At 33.5% G+C, this 21,026-nt stretch overlaps 1 protein-coding gene across 4 annotated transcripts; it reads left to right on the top strand.

Moving 5' to 3' along the window:
* The first annotated feature begins 11,041 nt into the window (after positions 1-11,041).
* LOC147396125 (uncharacterized) lies at positions 11,042-16,299 on the top strand. 4 transcript variants are annotated; one of them, XM_086451447.1, is made up of 7 exons: positions 11,044-11,181; positions 12,723-12,804; positions 13,572-13,653; positions 13,825-13,869; positions 15,569-15,666; positions 15,915-15,995; positions 16,125-16,299. In XM_086451447.1, exons 3-6 carry the CDS (start codon positions 13,600-13,602, stop codon positions 15,991-15,993), a joined length of 276 nt encoding a protein of 91 aa, XP_086307573.1. In that variant the 5' UTR covers positions 11,044-11,181; positions 12,723-12,804; positions 13,572-13,599; the 3' UTR covers positions 15,994-15,995; positions 16,125-16,299. The 4 variants fall into 4 exon arrangements, with proteins under 4 accessions (XP_086307572.1, XP_086307573.1, XP_086307571.1 ...); XM_086451445.1 differs by having other exon boundaries at positions 11,045-11,181; positions 12,723-12,830; positions 15,915-16,299; XM_086451444.1 differs by having other exon boundaries at positions 11,045-11,181; positions 15,915-16,299.
* The last annotated feature ends 4,727 nt before the right edge of the window (positions 16,300-21,026 follow it).

Below are 21,026 nucleotides of genomic sequence, written 5' to 3' on the forward strand. Positions count from 1 at the left end.
TTGAAATGTCAAATGATCTAGATGATTTTTCAATTGATGAACTACAAGGTTCGTTGTTGGTTCATGAACAAAAAATGTTCCAACAAGACAAAGAAGAGCAAGCATTATAGGCCTCCACCAACAACTACCCATCTTTACCATCAAACAACGTAAATCGAAGAAGAAAAAAAAGAAGAGGCAAAGGTAACAATGATAGTAGAAATTCACACAAAAATCTGAAGATAATCAAGGGAAAATAAGAGATCAAGGTGGTCACCATTCAACTGTTTACAGATAAAAGTTAGTAGACAAATCCAATATAGAGTGCTTCAGATGTCACAAGTTTGGCCATTATAAGTATAAATGTAGAGTTAATTTATCTACAAGTCATGGTGAAAAGTCTAACTATGCAGAGAAGGAAGAAGAAGTATCTTTGTTGATGGTTTGTCATGCCAAGGAAGAAACCCACAAGAACCTGTGATACTTACACAAGTTGCAGCAATCATATGTGTGGAGATACTTATGCATTCTTTGAATTGGATGACACCTTTCGTGATAGTGTAAAGTTTGATGACAATTCTAAAGTCTTTGTTATGGGAAAAGGAAAGGTAACAGTCCAAACCAAAGAAAACTATGTTCAGACTACCTGTAATATTCTTATTCTTTTTGTTCCAGATTTAAAAACAAAATTTGCTTTGTGTTGGTCAATTTCAAGAAAAGGGATATGAGATCTCTATTAAAGATAGAATTTGCAGAATTCAAGATGAGAAATTGGGCATAATTGCTCAAGTCAATATGACAGCAAACTGAATGTTCTCGTTGTATCAGCACAACACAACTCCAACATGTTTTTTTGCTAGATTGAAGGATGAGACATGGTTATGGAATTTTCTTTATGGGCATCTGAACTTTGACGGATTGAAAATTCTTTAACAAAAGCATATGGTGACAGGTCTTCTTCAAATTGAATTTTCCTCTCAAATTTGTGAAGAATATGTTGTTAGCAAACAACATTGAAATCAATTTCCGCAAGGAAAATCTTGGAAAGCAAAGAAAGTGTTGGAGTTGGTCCATTCTGACATTTGCGAGCCGATAAATCCATCTTTGAATAGAGATAAAAGATACATAATTACCTTCATTGATAATTATACTTGAAAAATATGGGTATATTTTTTGCAGGACAAATCTAAAGTTTTTGCAGTCTTTAAGAATTATAAAGTGCGTATTGAGAAAGAAGCTAGCTGCCCAATTAAAGTTCTTCGTACTGATCATGGTGGAGAGTACAACTCACAAGAATTTACAAATTTTTGTGAAATACATAGCATTAAAAGGAAACTTACAATAACTTATACGCCCCAACAGAATGGCGTTTGCGAGAGGAAGAATCGCACAATTCTGAATATGGTGCAAAACCGTTTGACGAGGAATGGCATTTGATTTTATTTTTTGGGCCCAAACCAGTCAACTGGAGCATTCACATTTTGAGCAGAAGTCCTATACTTGCTATTCAAAATATGACACCTGAAGAAAATTGGAATAGATGTAAACCTACTGTAAACCACTTCAAATTTTTTGAATGCATTGCGTATTCTTATATTTTGGATCAAAAGAGGAAAAAACTAGATGACAATGGAGAAAAATACATTTTTCTTGGTGTTAGTGATCCGTCAAAAGCTTATAAAATATACAATCTTATCACTAAGAAAATCATTATTAGTTGCAATGTAGTTTTTTATGAAGACAGGTTATAGACATGGGAAGACAATAGAGTTAGATAAGAGATTCCAACAAACTTTGATGGAGATGGAGAAGAAAAAAAGGACTAGCATGTGGAGATTGAGCAACAATCAGCAAACTTGATTTCCACAATCCCACAAAGTCTACCAGTAGCTATCGTTGATGTATTATCAAGGGAACAATCTAATGCAGCAAGCAGTTCACGCTCTAAACGTATTCGAAGGTGACCCGCATAGATGGAGGATTATAAGGTACAAGGAATAGACTACAATGAAAACCCACTTACTCATTTTGATTTGTTTTCAGATTGTGACCCTATAGTTTTTGAAAACGTTATTAAAGAATCAAAATAGCAGAAGGCGATGGATGACGAAATTGTAACTATTGAAAGGAATAACACTTAGGAGTTGACAAAACTTCCAAAAAGTCAAAAGACGATTGGTGTGAAGTGGGTTTATAAGACCAAGCTGAAGGAGAATGGAAAAGTCGATAAATACAATGAGCGTTTGGTAGCAAAAGGCTACAAGCAAGAGTTCAACGTCGATTATAAAAAAGTTTTTGCTCTGATTGCGAGGCATGATACAATTAGATTGGTGATCGCGTTAGCAGTGCAAAATTCATGGCCTATCTTCTAGTTGAACGTGAAATCGACATTCATACATGGAGAATTGTAAGAAGAGGTATTTATCGATCAACCTCCTAGTTATGTGAAATTTGAAATGAACATAAGGTGTATAAATTAAAAAATGCTCTACATGGATTAAAACAAGCTTCATGAGCTTGGTATAGTTGTATAGAAGTTTATCTTTTGAAGGAAGGATTTTAAAAATATCCTTATGAACATACACTTTTTATGAACATACACTTTTTACGAAAATAAGAGGAAAAATGCTTATTGTTTGCTTATATGTTGATGATCTTATATTCACTGGTAATGATAGTGTCATATTTAAAAAATTCAAGGAGTCCATTATGCTTGAGTTTGATATGTCTGATCTCGGCAAAATGCATTATTTTTTTGGTATTGAAGTAGTGCAATCTATTAGTGAAATTTTTATTTCTCAAAAAAAATATATCCAAGAAATACTAGACAGGTTTTAAATGTAGAATTGTAATTTTGTATTCATTCCAACAGAGTTTGGTTTGAAGCTAACCAAAGATCATGAAGGAAAGAAGGTTGATAGCACTCTTTACAAGCAAATTGTTAGAAGTCTAATGTATTTGATAGCAACAAGACCAGATATTATGTATTTTGTGAGTCTCATTAGTAGATACATGGAGAATCCTACAGAGATGCATCTTCTAGCTACCAAGAGAATCTTTTGGTACTTGCAAGATACAATGGAATTTGGCCTATTCTACAAGATAGGAGTTTTTATGCTGGGTTCAAGGGTTGTTTCATGGCCATCAAAGATACAGTCAATCATCACTTTGTCAACCACTAAGGTTGAATTTGTTGCTGCAACTTCATGTGCATGTCAGGCTATATGGCTGTAGAAAATTCGTAAAAAGTTTCATTTCAAGAGACAAAGGCCTACTACATTTTTTTGTGACGATAGCTCAACAATCAAACTCTCTAAGAATCATGTCCTACATGGAATAAGCAAGCACATTGATATGAAATATCATTTCTAAAGAGATTTCATAAGTGATCTCATCTACTACAAGAGTGAAGACTAGGTTGTAGATATATTTACCAAGTCCCTCAAACTGCCTGCATTTCAGAAGCTAAGGAAGTTGCTTTGTGTTTGCATGTTAGATAATCCAGTTTGAGGGAGGGTGCTTTGGAACTTACTCTTATGAAACTAATATTATGCTTATCTTTTTAAGGGAGGGGTTGTTGAATTAGTCGAAGTTATTTTTTTAATTTGATCATTTAATTGTCCGTTATGTTATCCTAGTTTTTAGGCATTTTGTTGAGTTTGGTTTATTATTGCAGAGGTGGCAGGTTGTTGCCTAGTCCATAGGTTTTAGTGGTCAAGTGTCTATTGTGGTGGTTTTTCGTTGGTATATTTGCCTATATAAAGGTTATTGATTAATGAATGCAATAATAGTAGAAAAACATTTCTTTTCATTGTACTTTATTTGTCTTTATGTTATATTGTTCATTTGTAAAAGCGTAACAAATTAACATTGTCAACATCAACACCTAGCAAGAGTAAACTATGGACAAGCTAAGCTTAACAAGTATTCATCCAACCATCACATGCTTGTGCATGTGTGCATAGAAAGGAAACTATATCTTCTGGTGTGTAAAGCAGTTATTTTATGAGTTTCCCATTTTTCCCACATTTAACTACTAATAAGAAGATCATATTATATAGAAAGAAAAACAAGAGAGTATTGCACATAGAAAAAGGGGAGTTATGCAAAGGAAAAGCACTTCAAATTTATAGTGTGTTTGGATTGAGAGAAATGAAGAGAAAAGCAAAGAAAAAAAAGTGAGTTTCTCTCAATTTCTCTTGTTTGAATTGAAAGTGAGGAGGGAGAAAAAAAATAGAGCGAAAAATGGGCCAATTTTTCCTCTCTCTTTTTCTCTTCAAATCAAAGAGAAATGGATAGAAAATAAAGTCTCATGACTAATAAGAGCACTAAAAATTACTATTCTAGGATTTTTTCTCTCCAAAATTAAGTTTTTCTACCGTTAAACCAAACAAGATGGAAACAAACTAGATTTGTTCTTTCTTTTTCTTTGCTTTTTCTTCTTTTAATGAGTTTCATTTCTCTAAATCCAAACAAAGCGTTAAACTAATTCTTGTCACATTGTTTGAGCTTCTTCTTCTTCTTTAAGTTGATCTTTCTAAAACTTGAGAGAATTGGGAGTTTCAACACTTAGGATTGCTTCTTCTTGGATCAAAACTGAGATCCTTTTTCCTAGAATTTATTGGCTATTTTATAGCCTAATTCACAAGGTTAAAACAATCAAATTATGTCCTTTTGAAAGGAATTATTTGAATTTTAGTATATGAATTGGTAAATTATCCTTTCAATTACATGAAATTTACATCATTTTTTAGGGACAAACAAATTGCACACCACCTATTACCAATTGCACTCCATCACTTACAAATTCTCCTTTTCCCTCCATTTGGATGATTACACTCCAAAATTAATTTAAAAATGTGTTTCACTCCTTTTAAAAAAAAATTCCTTCTTCCTTACCATGCCCACCAAAATTATTGTTGGTTTAGTAATTTTTGCAAAAAGTACTTTGTCATTTTGGAATTAAATTTATTTTAATTTTTAAACAACTATTAGAAAATTAGTACCTTAAGTTGAAGCTAAAGAGAACGAACAAAATCAATCACAAAGCACGAGCAAAGTAGTGTACAATAAGAGAATACAAAGCTACAAAGAGAAAAAAAAAAACACACAGAGGGTTGGTATCTCAAATATTAAAAAATCAAAACAAAAATGGAAGGTTATTTAACATCATTTTTTTGATGGGTTTAAAACTTGATTTCGCTTCTCGTCCATGCTAGATATCGAGTCGTCTTGGACGAGTTTTCCGATACGTTTGAGACGTTTCGCTAAAAAACAATGTTTTAAAAATCAAACCAATAATCAAACATAATTTTTATCTAATTGGTCGGATTGAAGTCCAATCGAGGTTCAATTTGATTGAGTTGCTTGTATAATACAACTTTCATATAAAATATATACCCATAATTGAGGTATAAAATTGGTAATTCTTGAAGGTAACAATCTAAATTTGATCTAACTGAGCTTGATAGAGCAAATGCTCTCATTTAAGTAAGATAGATTTTGGTTCTTGAGACAGACTTTGGTTGAGTGAGACACATTTCCCTAAGAAATGACAAAAATGCCCAACTAATCACAATGCCCTCATAGTTCACAAATATTGATCACCTATTAATTTATATACATCTGATGCACATGATCATTCCCACAATTTATGGGAAGAAGACTTGGAACGATATTGTAACACCCCGGATTTTCAACTCATATCTCGAGAAAATTAAATGATGAGATTTGGAGGAAAGTATCGAAGGAGAGACTTAGAGTAAAATACTCGAATATTATTATGATTACTTTCAAGGAAAAATGACTTTGCCATTAGATCCAAAATGATCGGAATATATACATTAGCCTGTAAGCAAGTTCGAATTCGAGTTCGGATGAAAAAGTTATAAAATCCTCGAATTTCTCGTTAAGTGGGACCAAAAATAGTGAAATTTCGTTAGAGTGAGAATCGAAAAGATTTGATGACACCGTTAGGTCTACAATGAAAAATTATTCGAAATGGTATATTCACTTGTCAATTTTCGAGTCCGAATAGTTAAGTTACGATCGAAACTAGAAATGAGGGAAAAATTACAAGTATGCCCTCAGCTTTGCTATAAAAGAAATTTGATTTCTTTTATTTCATTCATTACTCATCTTCTCCAAAAAACCAAACGACAGCCACTTTCAACCCAAGGGTTTCGACCCATTTTCGTCAAGTTCTAGCGCAAACGAAGCTGAGTTGAACCTCGACGAAGAAGGCAAAGTTGTCCACCACGACGAGAGCTACAACTTCACCATCTTTGGTTGTCTATTCTGGTTCGTTTTGTCCATCCTCCATCAAAACCAACCGGGTAGCTCGAGTGAACCTCAACACATTCCATTCGAGGGCTTCATCGAGTTAGGAGTGAGGTCTATCTTTCGTTATAGAAGAGAAGGAGAACGTCGTTGTCGGATACCTCGCAAACCCTCGTTCGTCTTACATCCAAGTTAGCCCAACCTCGACTCTCTTGCCACCAACCTTGATCCTTGTACGAGTTCATCACCTTTGGCGTCCACAAACAAGTAGGGGACTTTCAATTCCTATTGGTAACTTTAGATTTCCGAAATGTGCATTTAGGTTTTGAAACAAAACGTATTGTTTGCATTTAAATTGTAGAAATTTGTGGTTTCATGGTAGAAGTAGATGTTTTGATGATGTTTTATCAAATTTTAACTACAAACTCGTGGGTGGGTCGAATGGTTCGAAAAATGAAAGAAGAAATCAAAAATAGGATCGAAAACTCGAAGGTTCGAGTGAGGTTCAGGCTGTAGGCGGAAAGAGTCGGTGCCACCGACACCTGCCGAAGGCATTTTATCGGTCCCACCGACAGAATGAAGCTTCTGCCACCGACGAAATCAAGAAGTCGTCAAAAATTTTGTTCTGTCGGCAGATGCCATCGGTCCCACCGACACCTGCCAATGAGTATTCTGTCGGTTCCACCGACAGAACAATGGTTCCTCCACCGACAGCCACCGACAAAAACAGTTCTCTTCAGAACTGTGCTCTAACTCTTGGCTTGACTTCCCCATTGCTTATACTGGATTTCCCACTCTTTATTTCATTAAAAATAAGTAAATGTCCTCTTTAATTTTTACTTTCTATTTACTTTAATTTCTTTAATAAAATTAGGGTTTTACCCCCCATTTCGGAACAATGGGAATGGTTTCAAGATCCAAATCTCAAATGATCAAAATCTGAATTTTGATTTCAAGACCAAAACGTAAATTTCAACGTTTTCGGCAAGTTTTCAAAATGTAATAACTTTAGCACTACTTTGAATTAGATTACAAAAACTATATGGTGTCGAATCTCGTGATCGAGACTTTCATTTCGAAAAACTCGTTTTCAATTTCGAGAACTTTGAAAAATTGAGTTTCCGACACTTAGCCAAATTTTCACCAACTTTCCTTGTTTTTAACAGCTTTGGTCCCGTGCATCGCCGGGACCTTATTTTTTTAATAAACTTTGATGATTTTCAATGGAAAGACCAAAAGAATGACTTTGAAATATTGGAAATGGATGGTTGATTTGAAAAGATGAAAAGTGAGAATGTCAAGAAAATGGGAAAAGGGAATGAACGGTAAAATGTCAGAATCACACCCAAGGGGTGATGTCTGCATTTTACATTGTATGTTGTGTGTAGGTTGGTGAAAGGATATCCAGGTTTTTAATGAAAGGGTTGCATGCATGTTTATTTCCGATTATGTTAGCGTGTGTGCTGAGTACTGTTATTTATTTTTAGGCTGGGTGGCCACAGTTGCATGGTAGGAACTGGATATCCATTCTCAACCATGTTCTGTTAAATTTTTTCTTTATTTTAAATAAAAAATCATATATATATATATATATATATATATACGTAGCTATTTTGTGAGCTGTTAAAGGGTTTGTAAATGCCTGAAGGGATAGTGCGTCACATCATCCGGAGGGGTGTACTATCCTGGGATGTACGGTAGGGACCACCAAGCTCATACGTGGTATGGGACACGTATGAGAGTGGAGTCACAACTGAAATCCTGGTCTATTTCTTTATTATCTTTACCAGTGAACGTGTATTGTAAAGGTGATCGTATACAAGTGGAGTGTCATTTGGGAATCACATGCACACCTGATAGGCATAGACGAAGATGATTGGTCGGTAATCACTAACAATCTAGCAGTAGTCGAACGTTCTAACACATCGAAAAGAGACCCATTGCTTACGATCACGTCAAACGACCAGCCTGAGCCGGATAAATGGTCCCGCAAGCGTGGTAAACAGCGACCAGCCACAAAATTAGGAATTGCAATGTTATTGAAGAATATCATGTCCCGACTGGGAGCGATCCAGTCATGAATCCCAACTCTTTAATTCCAATACTCCACCACTTGTATTATGTATTTGTTATTATATTTCAAATTATAAACTGAAAAGCATATCTATTATTTCAATGTTGTCAACAACTATATTTGCATAAAATGGAAAATGTATAATGAGTATGGATGATTGATGCTATGTGAAACTTTAAAACTGTTTAGTTGCTCATCCCTGACTATGTGTACCAGTTGATCGTATTTTATTCTGTAAAACCTTGCATGTGTTAAAATGTTCAGTATGCTTTATTCGATTATGTTTAGGGAGGGTTATTAGTAGGAATTGTTTGTGGACCTACTGGGTAACCATTGTTTCTCACCCTTTCCTTCCTATTTTTTTTAGTTTTAGCACTTGCAGTTACGGAGGCATGCACAAAGTCGGTAAGTGAGGAGTGCCTAGTCGGTCAGATCGACGGCTAGAATTTGTTGCCCGATGAGCACTAAGGCCATACCCTTTTTGTATAGTCAATTCATCCAGGGGTATACATATTTTGAAGTTGAGTGTTAGAGTTGTATTAGAGTGAGGCTGGATTTTTGTAATCATGTATATCACTAAACTTTCGCACTCTGATCTATTTACATGTTAGATGTAATTAGTCTTCCGCTGTTATTTTCTGTATCTACGTCTTTATATATAGGTTTTGTTGTAACTTGGATTATCAGGTTTTGTGTTCCGTTGAATGCTAACATAAACAAAGGAGACCATGTCGAAATTTCGAAGGACCACCCAGTGCCTCAAGGTGGTCTTGGGATTTGTGTTAACGTTCGGCGGGGCGCCACAGATATGCATTTCTCCATTAAGGATTTGGTCAGTCTAATTTATCTTAGATATCTTAGATACAGGTTTCATGGGCGATTTGATCAATGCATCTAAGCCAAACAGTATCAAGAAACCTTTAATCTATTTATTTCTTCTCTATTTTTTGTTCCTTATTCATTACAAGAGAGATGGGAGGAGATGAAAGAAGATGAGAAGAGGGTTTTCAAAAAACCAATAGGTGATTTTGCAGTTGAACCTTCAGTTTGAAGAAAATTGTTGGTTCCACTTAATTTTATTGGTTCTTAATGAATCGAATCGATATTCTTAAAATATCCAGTTGGACTTGGTCTAACCGTCGATTCGATTTTTAAAATACTATTCAAAAAATAAACATGGGGTTTTAAATCTCGTTCGAAAAATTGACTTGTTTATTTGTCTCGTCCATGCTAGATGTTGAGATGAGTCAGGCGATAAGTCTCAGTCTTGGACAAGTTTTGAAACCAAATTTGTTTCATTTTTCGTGTTTTTTTATTATCGAGACCATGGTTTTAAAACTCGTCTGAGACTGAGGCGTATCGCCCGAGTTAACTCAGTATTAGGATTGAATGAGACCAACTCACAAACCTATTTGAGACGTCCACGTATCGTGAAATAAACGAGACGTCTCGGACCAAATTTTGCAAAATCTTGTTCGAGACAAACGATACCTAACAACAATGAATAAATAACGAGAAAAACAATATATATTGGACGAGATTTTCAAAATCTCGTTCGAGTTAAATGAGACAAATGAGTTAAACATTCTCAATTCTATATTTTTTCTCCAAAATTGATTTTTCTTCATCTTCTCAACCAAGTAAATAAAAAAAAAACAAAGTTTTGGGGGAATACTTCATCTTCTTCATTCAATTCAAGACAAAATCAGATGAAACATACGTGACAATGAAAATGAAAATGAAACATACATGATAATGTAAATATTTTATTTATTTTGATAGGTATATAATGATTTTTTTTTTAATTTTATATTTTTTTGATTTCATTTTTTAATAAGAATCATTTCAGAATTTTTAAATGGTTAACAACCATTATCTCAATGCTGAACAAGACAACTCAAACAAGATGAGACATATCGTCCAGTTAACTCTGTATCAGGGCTGAACGAGACGAGACATGAAACCAAGTTTAAAAATAATGATCGAAACAAAGAAAAACTGAGTGTGTGTTTGATTGTGCTTCAAAAAGCAAATTTTCACAGTTTTTGCAATCAAAACATGATTTCGTGCCTTGATTTGCATATGAAAGCATTTCAAAAAGTAGATTTGTTTGTGTGTGTGGCTTTTGACGAGCGAGTTATATGCACTTCTCACATTTGCGTTTGAAAAATGGCTCATGTAAAATGATCGTAATACCCTTCATCAAATAATGTATTTTCAACTTAAGTCCCATGACCTAAAACTCAATCGATCTTAGTCTCGGATAAGATTTTCCAATATCTTGTCCGAGACAAATGAGACCTTACAACAATGAATAAATTGTGAGTTAAACAATACTTATCAGACAAGATTTTCAAAATCTCATCCGAGTTAAGTGAGACAAAAGAGTTAAACGTCATCAATCCTATATTCTTTTATCCAAATCGATTTTTCTTCGTCTTCTCAACTAAGTGAACAAAAAATAGTAAGAATTTAGAGAAAAATTTCATGTTTAATTTATTTATTTTGATAAGTATATTATGATTCAAAAAAAAATTTTTTTTTTTATGAATTTTTGAATTCATTTTTTAATAGTAATCATTTGAGAATTTTTCAGATTTTTTAAATGGTTAAAAACCATTGTCTCATTGTCGAACGAGACGATACATGTCGTCCGAGTCAACTCGGTATCGGAGATGAACGAGACGAGACGAGAAACCAGTTTAAAAACCATGATCTCAGTCTCACTTCTTCGTTCGACCTAAACCACAGCATGTGATCTACGATCGACGCCATCGACGACGGAAGGCATCGCCGATCGACGCCACCGACGACGGCAGGCAACCCGATCGAACTCTATTGCTACATAGGTGAGCTCTCTCTCTCTCTCTCTCTCTCTCTCATCGATCTCCATTTGATAAGCAAGCACCTCCAAAGACCTCATAATTAAGCTCTCGCGATTTCTAAGCCCTAATCGAAAATTTCCTCGAAAAATTTGGATCTTCAGAGCTTCTCAAGTCCTTCAAACAAGATCCTACACAGATATTCCTCAACCACCTTTTATCGATCCCTCTTCTGTTCCACCAACACCTCCAAAAACCGAAAGAGCCGTCGAAAGGACTCCCATTTCTTCGTCTTTGAATGAGCTTGAACTCGTCAAGTTCTCCCCCATTGCTGAAACTTGGTCAGATTTTTATTTTTCTTATTTTTGTTTGTTTGATTATAAGAGATAGAGCTGATCACAATTCAGTTTTGTTTTGTTTTTTGGGATCTTTTCGATTATATTTGCTTTGCAAATCTGTAAAATTTTGTTATTGATTTATCAATCTCTATTATTATTATTTTTTTATCGGTAAATCTCTACTATTATTAGAGATGATTAGTAGTAAAATACTTAAATTAATTTATTGTAAAATAGTACTTATTGAATAAGATTAGGTTCATTTATTGTTCTAATCGTTTATTGGTGTAGAGGCTTTTTTTTTTGGGTTTAATTTTGAAGCATTGAAACTTTATTTGTTTTATAATTTAGGAAAAAATAGTACTTATTGAATAAGATTTTGATGCTCATGTTGGAAGTAGCAATATACTCGGACTAACAGATTCATCCTATATGAATTAAATCAAACCACGAGCAGGATTTCCTAACAAAAAAGTACAAAATTATTGGATATGGCGATTGGCGAGGCTTATGTTGAACACGATGTCCTAAAGGAGATAAATGCCTCCTAGGATTCAACGGCTTTTCTTCTTGCAAAACCCACATTTTTGGAGAATGTGGAACTAGTAAGAAAACCTAGAGGAAAGAACATGAATGAGAAACAAAAGGAACTATTTTTGATTGGTAGGGTTATTTTTATTGTAATATACATTACTTAGACTAGAGACAAATTCTTCTTACAAAAAATACATTAATTTGGTTAGAGCAATCTCCTAGTGGGACATGTGCTAGGGCAGCTGACCCACAAACCCTCCACTTCATTGAACGCTCAAGATGTTAAAAACCAAGTCTTTACAGACTTGTTATGTGGATTTGTTATGTATATATGATGTTATGTGGATGTTGGATTATGTATTATGCTTGTATTTTCTTTATTAAGAAAATTTCATATGTCCATTTTTAAGAGAAGATATTGTTGAAATTTTTATAGAATTATAAAATTTATTTAAATTAAAATAATTATTTTTATAATTTTTTAATATAAATTTAATATATTTATATATATTTAGTGTAATTATATATTTATAAGGGTATTCTGGTCATTTTACCATAATACAGCAGAATCCAACAGTTGTATCAAACAATAATTACCAAATTCTGGTAAACAACACAATACTTTTACAAGATTATCGAACAAGCTTTTCAGTGTTTCAGCTTTTTACAACAGAATCTGACAGCAAATTTTGGCAGTGTTATCAAACGGAGCTTGAAACTCTCCTCCTCTTCTCACTTCTTGGAAAGTCACTCATCAATATATTCGCCCCCATTTCAGGTTTGATATCTAAGTCCACAACTTAGGTAAATCGTACAAAACACAAACCCTAAACTTTATTTGTTTTCTAATGTAGGTTTTATTTTGTAAATCACCGATTTGCACTTTTATGTTCTCTCCAACAATTATCTTCACTGGTGTATTAAGAAAACTATTATCTTCCTATTGATCCTCGCGTAAATTATTTAATTTTTTGGCATAACTTATCCAAATTAAATTTCTTCAAAAAATCTAATCTTGTTTTGATTTTTTGCAAAATTTAAATCATCTTTTGTGCACCACTTGTTTGATAAAATGTCTCGTATAAAATTGGGTGAATTAAGAAAACTATTGCCTCCTTTTGTAGCAAATGTTAGGCCACCTTTTCGATTGGTCACAAACCAAATTTCAAAATTTTAACAAAATCCTAACTTTCCAATCTAGTAGTCAATATAGCATTAGCCGGATGGTTAGGGTTTTGGGTTCATGGTGATTTTCAATTCCTACCCAATTCAAATGCAACTACAAGAATTTGGATGGTTTGGGTTGATGGTTGTATGCCCATGTGTTAGAAACTTTGTGAAAGAAGTTCAAATAGTTGGTGGAGAAACCTTTTCCCTTTAATGTGGATGGGTTTTAAAGGATTGCTCTTATGAGTTAACTTATGCTTGTGTTAGAAACTTTGTGAATTAAGTTCAAATAGTTGGTGGAGAAATCTTTTCTCTTTAATGTTGATTGGTTTTAAAGGATTTTTCTCTTATGAGTGGACTCATACTTGTTTTTATCAGTTTGAATTTTGAAGGAAAATAGTATAAAATGCCTTCCCTCCAGACTGCATTGCCTCCTGAACTAGCCAATAATGTGATCAGGGTTAGTATTTTTTTTTCGGTGCTTCTCTTCTATTTATCTCACATGCAGAAATGCACACACGTACAATCTCTTTGTGTTTACTTTACACCAATTTTTTCCTGCATTCTAATCATCAGTTTTTTTTTTCCTTTTAGAATTTTCTTTAAATTCTTAAAAGTTGTTTCTTTGTAGCTCTATCGTGAGTGCCTCAGAAGAGCTAAGTTTGTTGGTCATCGGGTAAGATATTATGTTTGATCTCTCCCATTCTTTCTTTCTTTCTTTCTTTGGTAGTTTTTCTTGAATTATGTGATTCCTTCAATTTAATAAAGAACAAGATGTGACTAGTTGAATTTAAAACTTCTGTAATGTTGATAGCGGCAGTAAACCCAATGATGTAAGGGAAGTGTTAGAACAATTATTCCCATTTTATTATTTTGTTTGTTTAATTGTTGTCAACTATGAACTATCATGCCCATCTTTTTCTTAATGTTAATGTTTCAAGAAGTTGTAAAATATAAAACTAATTGTTTCTTTGTTTGTTGTAATGGTGGGAGAGTGATGCTCCTTATCCTGTTTACACATCTTGATATTGTTACGAGAAGAGTCATGATTGCAATGATTTTCACCGGGTTGAAGGAAAGATAGGTTGACAAAGCTCGAAATACCTTTGTGAAAAAGAGGCTACAAACCCACCCAAAGCGCCTAGGTGGGTTTTTAGTTGTGGTTCAGCCTGTTACTCTTCTTTGACGGATCTAGGAGTATTATTAAGAGAAAGTGGAACAATGGAATAATAACAGATTATAAAATGTAAATGTACCTAACTTCCTTACCCTCATGAAATCAATAACTTCCTTACCCTCATGTGCTTCAAATGGAGTGATGTGGTCAAAGATTTGCCTGGGCAAGCTCTTTGTCCAGCTGAACCGTAGTCCCTTCAGGTGCTAATACAAATGTAGTCATGGTCATGCTTTAAAGCAATAGGGTTTTGATGTTTGCTTCTGCTAGATACATGAAGTCAATATTACATTTACTCATCAGAACATTAATACAAATATACATACAAATTTATTTCATCCTCATCTTATCCTTATTTTTTATTTTTATTTTTTTACTTTTATTTTTGGTTCTGTTTTTAGTGGATTATTAGGTGTATTTGGTTGGTTTTTTCTCCCTTCCCCTTTTGTGCATTATGTCCTTTTCAACTTGGAGGTTCCTCCACCTCTGGGGAAAGTGTCCTCTCATAATGTTTTCTTCTCTTGGAATGCAAATTATATTTTTTGTAGAAGGATAAATGAAAATAGAAAATGCCAGGTAAGTTTGTTTATTCAGTTTCTAAATTTTAATTTATAATCTGACGCTTTTTTTCCCCAGTACATGGAAGTGCTCCAGACCAAAAAAAAGAAAAAGAAAAAGAAAAAAAGAAAATGGTTATATGCTAATTGTGCTCACTTTTACTTCGAGGCACTGAAGTTTTTGTGGACTCATCAATGCCTAAAGTACCGCTTCGCTTGTTAAAAAACTATGTTCCAAAAAAGTGTGCCTCAACCAACTCTGTAATTGTCTCTGAAAAACGTTAAAACGTTGCCCCTGGTTTTCTTCAAGTTCGATATCTCATCCTTTTTTCCCAGAGAGGCTTTCAGTTAGTTACAAAGAACTTCGATTTTATACGTCAGGATGTTTCTATTTTTTACCATTCTATAGTTAATTTTTCTTATCTCCCAATATTAACTCTATTAAATAACACAGTGAAGAGTATCTTTAATCTTCTCTATATTTGCTTATGTTTGTCTTAATTGTTCAGCATTGATGTATTCTCATGTTTTCCCTTTTCATGGTCATCTTGTACCATGTGATTATATGCCCAAATCCTTTTTCCCCTCCATTTAAAAGAAACAAATAGTTATAAATTTAACAATTTACATTTTAAAGTATGCAGCAAAATAATACTGAGCTCGTGGTTGATATGGTGAGGCAGCAATTCAAGAAAAACATGCTTGAGAAAGATCCAGAGAAGATTCAGAAAATGAAAGATGAGTAAGTTACAATTCACCTTAGTTACAGTTTCTTTGTTTTTATGTGCACTTTCATACTCATGGAGATCGTGCACTACATGAAGCTGCAAAATCACAGAGGTGTTATGGGTCATGATAAATGAGCCAAAAAAACTCCCAACTCCTTTTCTAGTTCTGCCCTTTCTACCTTCTCTTTGTTTTGTTTCTATTACATGCCAATTGGAGTCAATGATACTGGATTTTATTCTGAATGTGGTTATATTTCTGCAGTGCTGCACGAGGACTTATAAATCACATACTTTTTGAAGCTGAGAAGTTGTCTGGTCGAAAATTTAGCTCCAAATCTTGATGGTTGGAATGGCTATCTTTTACTCTTGTTTATTTACTTGGTGAATTTTAGCTCCTAGTGCCCTAATAAGCTCGAGTAACTTACAAAGCTGTCTTATTTATTTATTTATTTGTTGGTGTTTGAATGTGAAGGTATGCATCTTTTGTAACTCCATGAACTTGAGCAAGTCTTGATGAAGCTGCAATGTAATCTACAATTGGAAAATAGTTGTCGAACTGATTGCTAACAGCTAAACTTGCTTGCATATCAAGAAAAAAAAATGTTCACCCCACATTCTTTTTATGAGTAAAACTTCTTTTTATAACATTGAATTATATATTTTTTTCTGCCACATCAAGAAGCACATATGTTAAACAGTAATTTACAAGAGTTACTATGAGCCTATTTGGTAACACTATTGTAATTGTTAGCTCTCAGAATTGCTTAGAAAATGCGTGGGGTCAAAATTGTGTTCGATACTGTCATTGAAAACTGCTGTGTTTAGTGTTTGATAAAAACAACGGTAAATTCCCAAATAATTATAAAAGTTTTCGGTATTTTTGAAATGTTGTTAATGTTGACAAAGTCATCATGTAAAATTGATAATTTGATAACATTTTGTCAATATTACGTAGTAGTCGTGTCAACATTAGCGTGATAGTTGTGTCAACATTAGCAATATTTTGGAGATACCGAAAACTTTGGTAATTATTTGGGAATTTGCCCTAAAAACAACTCAAAAGTAAGATTTTTATAAATTGATCGAATACCCTTATATGTAATTAAAAAATTATATGTTTATTTTTACCTGATAAGATAAATAAATAAGTAAATTAAAAGGTAAAATTATCTAAATATTAATACATTATATTTAAATAGACAATCAAAATTTCGGCAACATCTCCTTTACAAATAATGATCATGAATTTTTTCACATATTCAACATCGCCTATTTAATCCCAAAATATAAATATCATCCATATCTATGCATTGAATCTTTTGTAAGCAAAATACTCAAACATGGTAAGGTAAACATCTTAAAATAACTATAATCAGTACAATATTATTAACAATTGCATCATATAAAAGAAAATGATCACATTTCTTCTTCTTCATCATCATTTTATTCTTAGTTACCTTTAGTTTCATCAGTCCAAATAAAACAACTTGCATGTTTCTGTAATAAAAAGTTAAACATTTAAAATAAGGATTAGTAATAAAAATATTATAACTTGCATTATCTCCCACGTTGGGCATGTATAAAACATCATTCAATTATTTTCTTTTGTGGTGGTCATGTATATCCTCATCACTCAATCATATGAACATGAGGCTTGTAGCGTGCAATACTATTATGTATCCCAATAAAATACCTTTATTAAAGATTAACAAAGAACAATAATTATTAAAAAGAACATAATATATGACTACAAATATTAATAAAGTTAAACATAATTGGTCAAATCCATACAAATTGGTTACACCAATGTTAAATCCACAATAAAACATTGTTTTAAAACTATGTTATTGTTTTTGTTTTGACTAATCATGATTGTATCTCTCTTTCTTTCTGCATGTTCGTGATGGTCTAGGTATTGTTTGAGGGATATTACCATCATAGTTACTATTTGTCCTCATGAGTTCTTTGAGATCCATATCTATATAGTCCTCATTATCATATATTGCGAACTCTAGATCTTCCAATACTTCTTTCTTGATGAAGTTGTGTAATGTCATACATGCAACACTATTGTCATGTTGCATCTCAAACTTATAGGACGTCATATTCTTCAAGACTGATCACCTTCCCACTTGTTCGTGCACTACTCTTATACTTTTGTAGATGGTAATAGACACCTCGATAAGGTGCAAGGTACCCATATATTAATGGGTATTCAACATCCACCAAATAAAATTTTCCTAGTGAAATAAATTACTCTTCTAATTAACTATGAGTAAAGAGTGCTGATAATATGATGTCGTTTTTCGCACACACCCTTGATACGCACTGACGTGTTTGCTCACAATCAACAATCGTTTGATATGTAGCGCGAATGACATCAACAATAGAAAGAACTTCTCTCTCTTGCACGTTGCCCACAAATTTATCTTTTTAGATTTTAAATCTTAAAAAAGGTCGTTGGGCCCATAGTGATTGTCACATTGACAATCCAACAATACAACCTTTTAGATTTCATGAAACTATTCATGTTAAAAAATATATATTTTTTTCGAGCTTGATCCAAGGTGTTGAAAATGGATGGCCACCGAGCACCCAAACTTAAAAATAAAATTCAACGGTGAAAAATAACTATTTTAAAAGTTTTTTTTTCAAGTTCATATAATTTTGTCCTTTACAACTCCATTGCACTGGATCATGTTTTTGAGTGTCACAAGGTGATCAGATTAAAATTTTTTCTTTTTTTTTACTATAAGCAAGAGGGAGAAAGGAGCGTCAGGATGTGTGCCAAAAACAATGTCATATTATCAAAAGTCATAAATAAACTAAATTGTAAATAATTTTATAGGGGTTTTACCTAGAGGTGGATGTGGGAATTTAGACGAAAGGTCATCGATGACATAGAGAAACAAACATGAATCATTTGCAGGTCCTTCCTAACCAGCACAAACATATACATAAATAGCATATCAAATGAACAAGCAGCCATACAATTATGCATTTTTTCTCCCTTACGTCCTCTATAAGGCGTTTGTAGACATGGATTTTTTTTGTTGAAAACCTAATCTCTACTTGGATTTAGGGTCGTCACCATTCTTTTTTAAAACAGGGTATGAATGAGCACTCGAATTTTTTTTATTATTTTAAAGATTAGTTTTGTTCTGACTCTCGTAAGGATTTGGCACTAGCCTACCTAAGATCTAGGTAAATGATCAATTTAGGAAATAGGGAAGGTGTTAGGCACTATATTTCCTCCACCTTAGGTGGTAATTTATGCATTGGTCAACTTTTATTTTTTGAAAAAATCTAATAAATAAAATTGATAAAAATAAAATTTGTACACTCAATCTTTGAGGGATTTTAAGATCAATCCTCTACTACCGCCTCTACTGTTGCAGTTGAGTTTTATGCTAATGTCTATCTTGAGGATGTGCTGTAGAAACAGCCACCAGAAGGTAGAAGGAAACTCTCCTTTCAATGGTCATTCCAGCTACTATAAATCCATGTGGGTTCATCGAGTGATTAGCTATCTCACCAGTAATAGATCGAAATCTTTATCCCTCGTGTTTCATGAAGTCCTTTCGGGCCTAGATCATGTGGTCACCTCATTAAAAGAGGGACCCTATGGTGACTAGACCACAAGAACTTAGATATTAACGAAGGTGAATCTCCAAAAATAAATGAAAAATAAAGGTAAAAGGGGAAGATAAAATATGGAGATGGAGAAGGAAAAGAGGGGGACTTATTTTTCTACACCCACCTTAAAGCTTTGAATCTCTTTTTTGAATTTTCTTCTTTGTATTCTTGAAGTGTTTATTGATATTAACTTCAATGTAGAATTTTAGGGTTGAGATACTTGTAGTATGAGGATTGAAGTTGATAGATTTTAGGTTGAGAGTTGAATGAGTTAAGGTAGTAAGTTGAGAGGTTTTAGTAGGTTTGAGGGTTATGTGAGTTGAGGTTGTGGGTTGAGAGGCCTTTGAGAGTTGAGAGAGATGAGAGTGTTGAAAGGTGAAAGAGTTGAAGAATGAGAGAGTTGAAGCTTGAACTAGGAAGTTCAATCATTGGGAGATTTGTGAGAAAATGGTCGGTTTATATAGATTTTTAAAAGGACTTTTTAAGGATAAAATTGGGTGAAAATAGAAAATGATGGTAAATGACTTGGGGTTTATGAATGAGGTATAGGGAATTTGTAGTTAGAGGAGAGTTAACTTGGTAAAAAAGGGTTGAAATGGATTACTTGACTCATATGGGTTGGATCTTTCAATCCATATGGGTTGACTGGTAGGCAAGATTAAGGGTTTGAGTGTTGGTTGGAAGAATGGTTATGCAAATGGGGGAGGTATTTTGATTTTAGAATGGTGAACGATATGGTGACACATGACAAAAAGGTATGGAGGTGTATGAGTTAGATGAGTTGATTAAGGAGAAATGGTATGAGAATTGCTTGTTATGAGGGTTTAGAGAAAATGATGGGGGTAGGTTATGACATGAGGTGTGGGTTAATGATGATATCAGGTTAGGTAAATTGATTTAGGGAGGTGGGTTGTGGTGACAAGTGTTCATCTTGATGATCATTGATTCTTTTTGTGGTGATTGATTGAGATTATGGATGTGGTTTTGATTTTGGGTTTGAGTAGAAGTGTAGAATTGGTTTTTGTGTATGTTGGGCTTAGGTTTAGGTTGGAATTGACTTAGGCTAGGGTTAGGTTTAAGTTAGAATTGGTTTAGGTTAGGGTTAGGTTTAGGTTGGAGTTGGTTTAAAGTTGATTAGATGGGGTAACCCTGGGACCGGAATGAGTTAGGGTTAGGGGTGTTCTTGGTGGGCTTGCAATGATATTGATAGTGGGTTGGAGTGAGGGGCTTAGGGTTTTGAGAGATATTTTGATGAAAATATTTTTGAAATGACCTTATAAGTTCGTTGGAACCTTTATTTGAATTGAAAAACAAATATCTTGGGGTTTTGGGCCTTTAGGCTCTTTTTGAATTTAAAACACAATTTTGGGTTGTTTTGCACTGGGCCCATTCAAATTGGAGTGTCTACAATGTTTGATTATCTTTTGTGATGATAGCATGTATGTGTGTGCCATCAATCATACTAATATAATCTTGTGTTATTTTAATTGGTTTGACATTAATAAAATATCCTTACCTATTATAAGATTATAAAAAAACTAATAATAGCTTAAATTATGGTTATGTCATCACGTTTGTAATTCATATTGTCTTAATATTCCGCTTCTCTATTATCATTTTGTCACTGTGCTACCTATTTATACTAATATCATCTTTGAATAGTGTTATTTAGTGCCTTGGATTTTAGCATAGAATAATGAGTGTTAAAATTTGGGGACGCTACAACAAAAGTCTAGGG

The sequence above is a fragment of the Akebia trifoliata genome, chromosome 8, assembly GCF_017979445.1.
Source record: "Akebia trifoliata isolate Shusen 1 chromosome 8, ASM1797944v1, whole genome shotgun sequence".
NCBI classification, from domain to species: Eukaryota; Viridiplantae; Streptophyta; class Magnoliopsida; order Ranunculales; family Lardizabalaceae; genus Akebia; species Akebia trifoliata.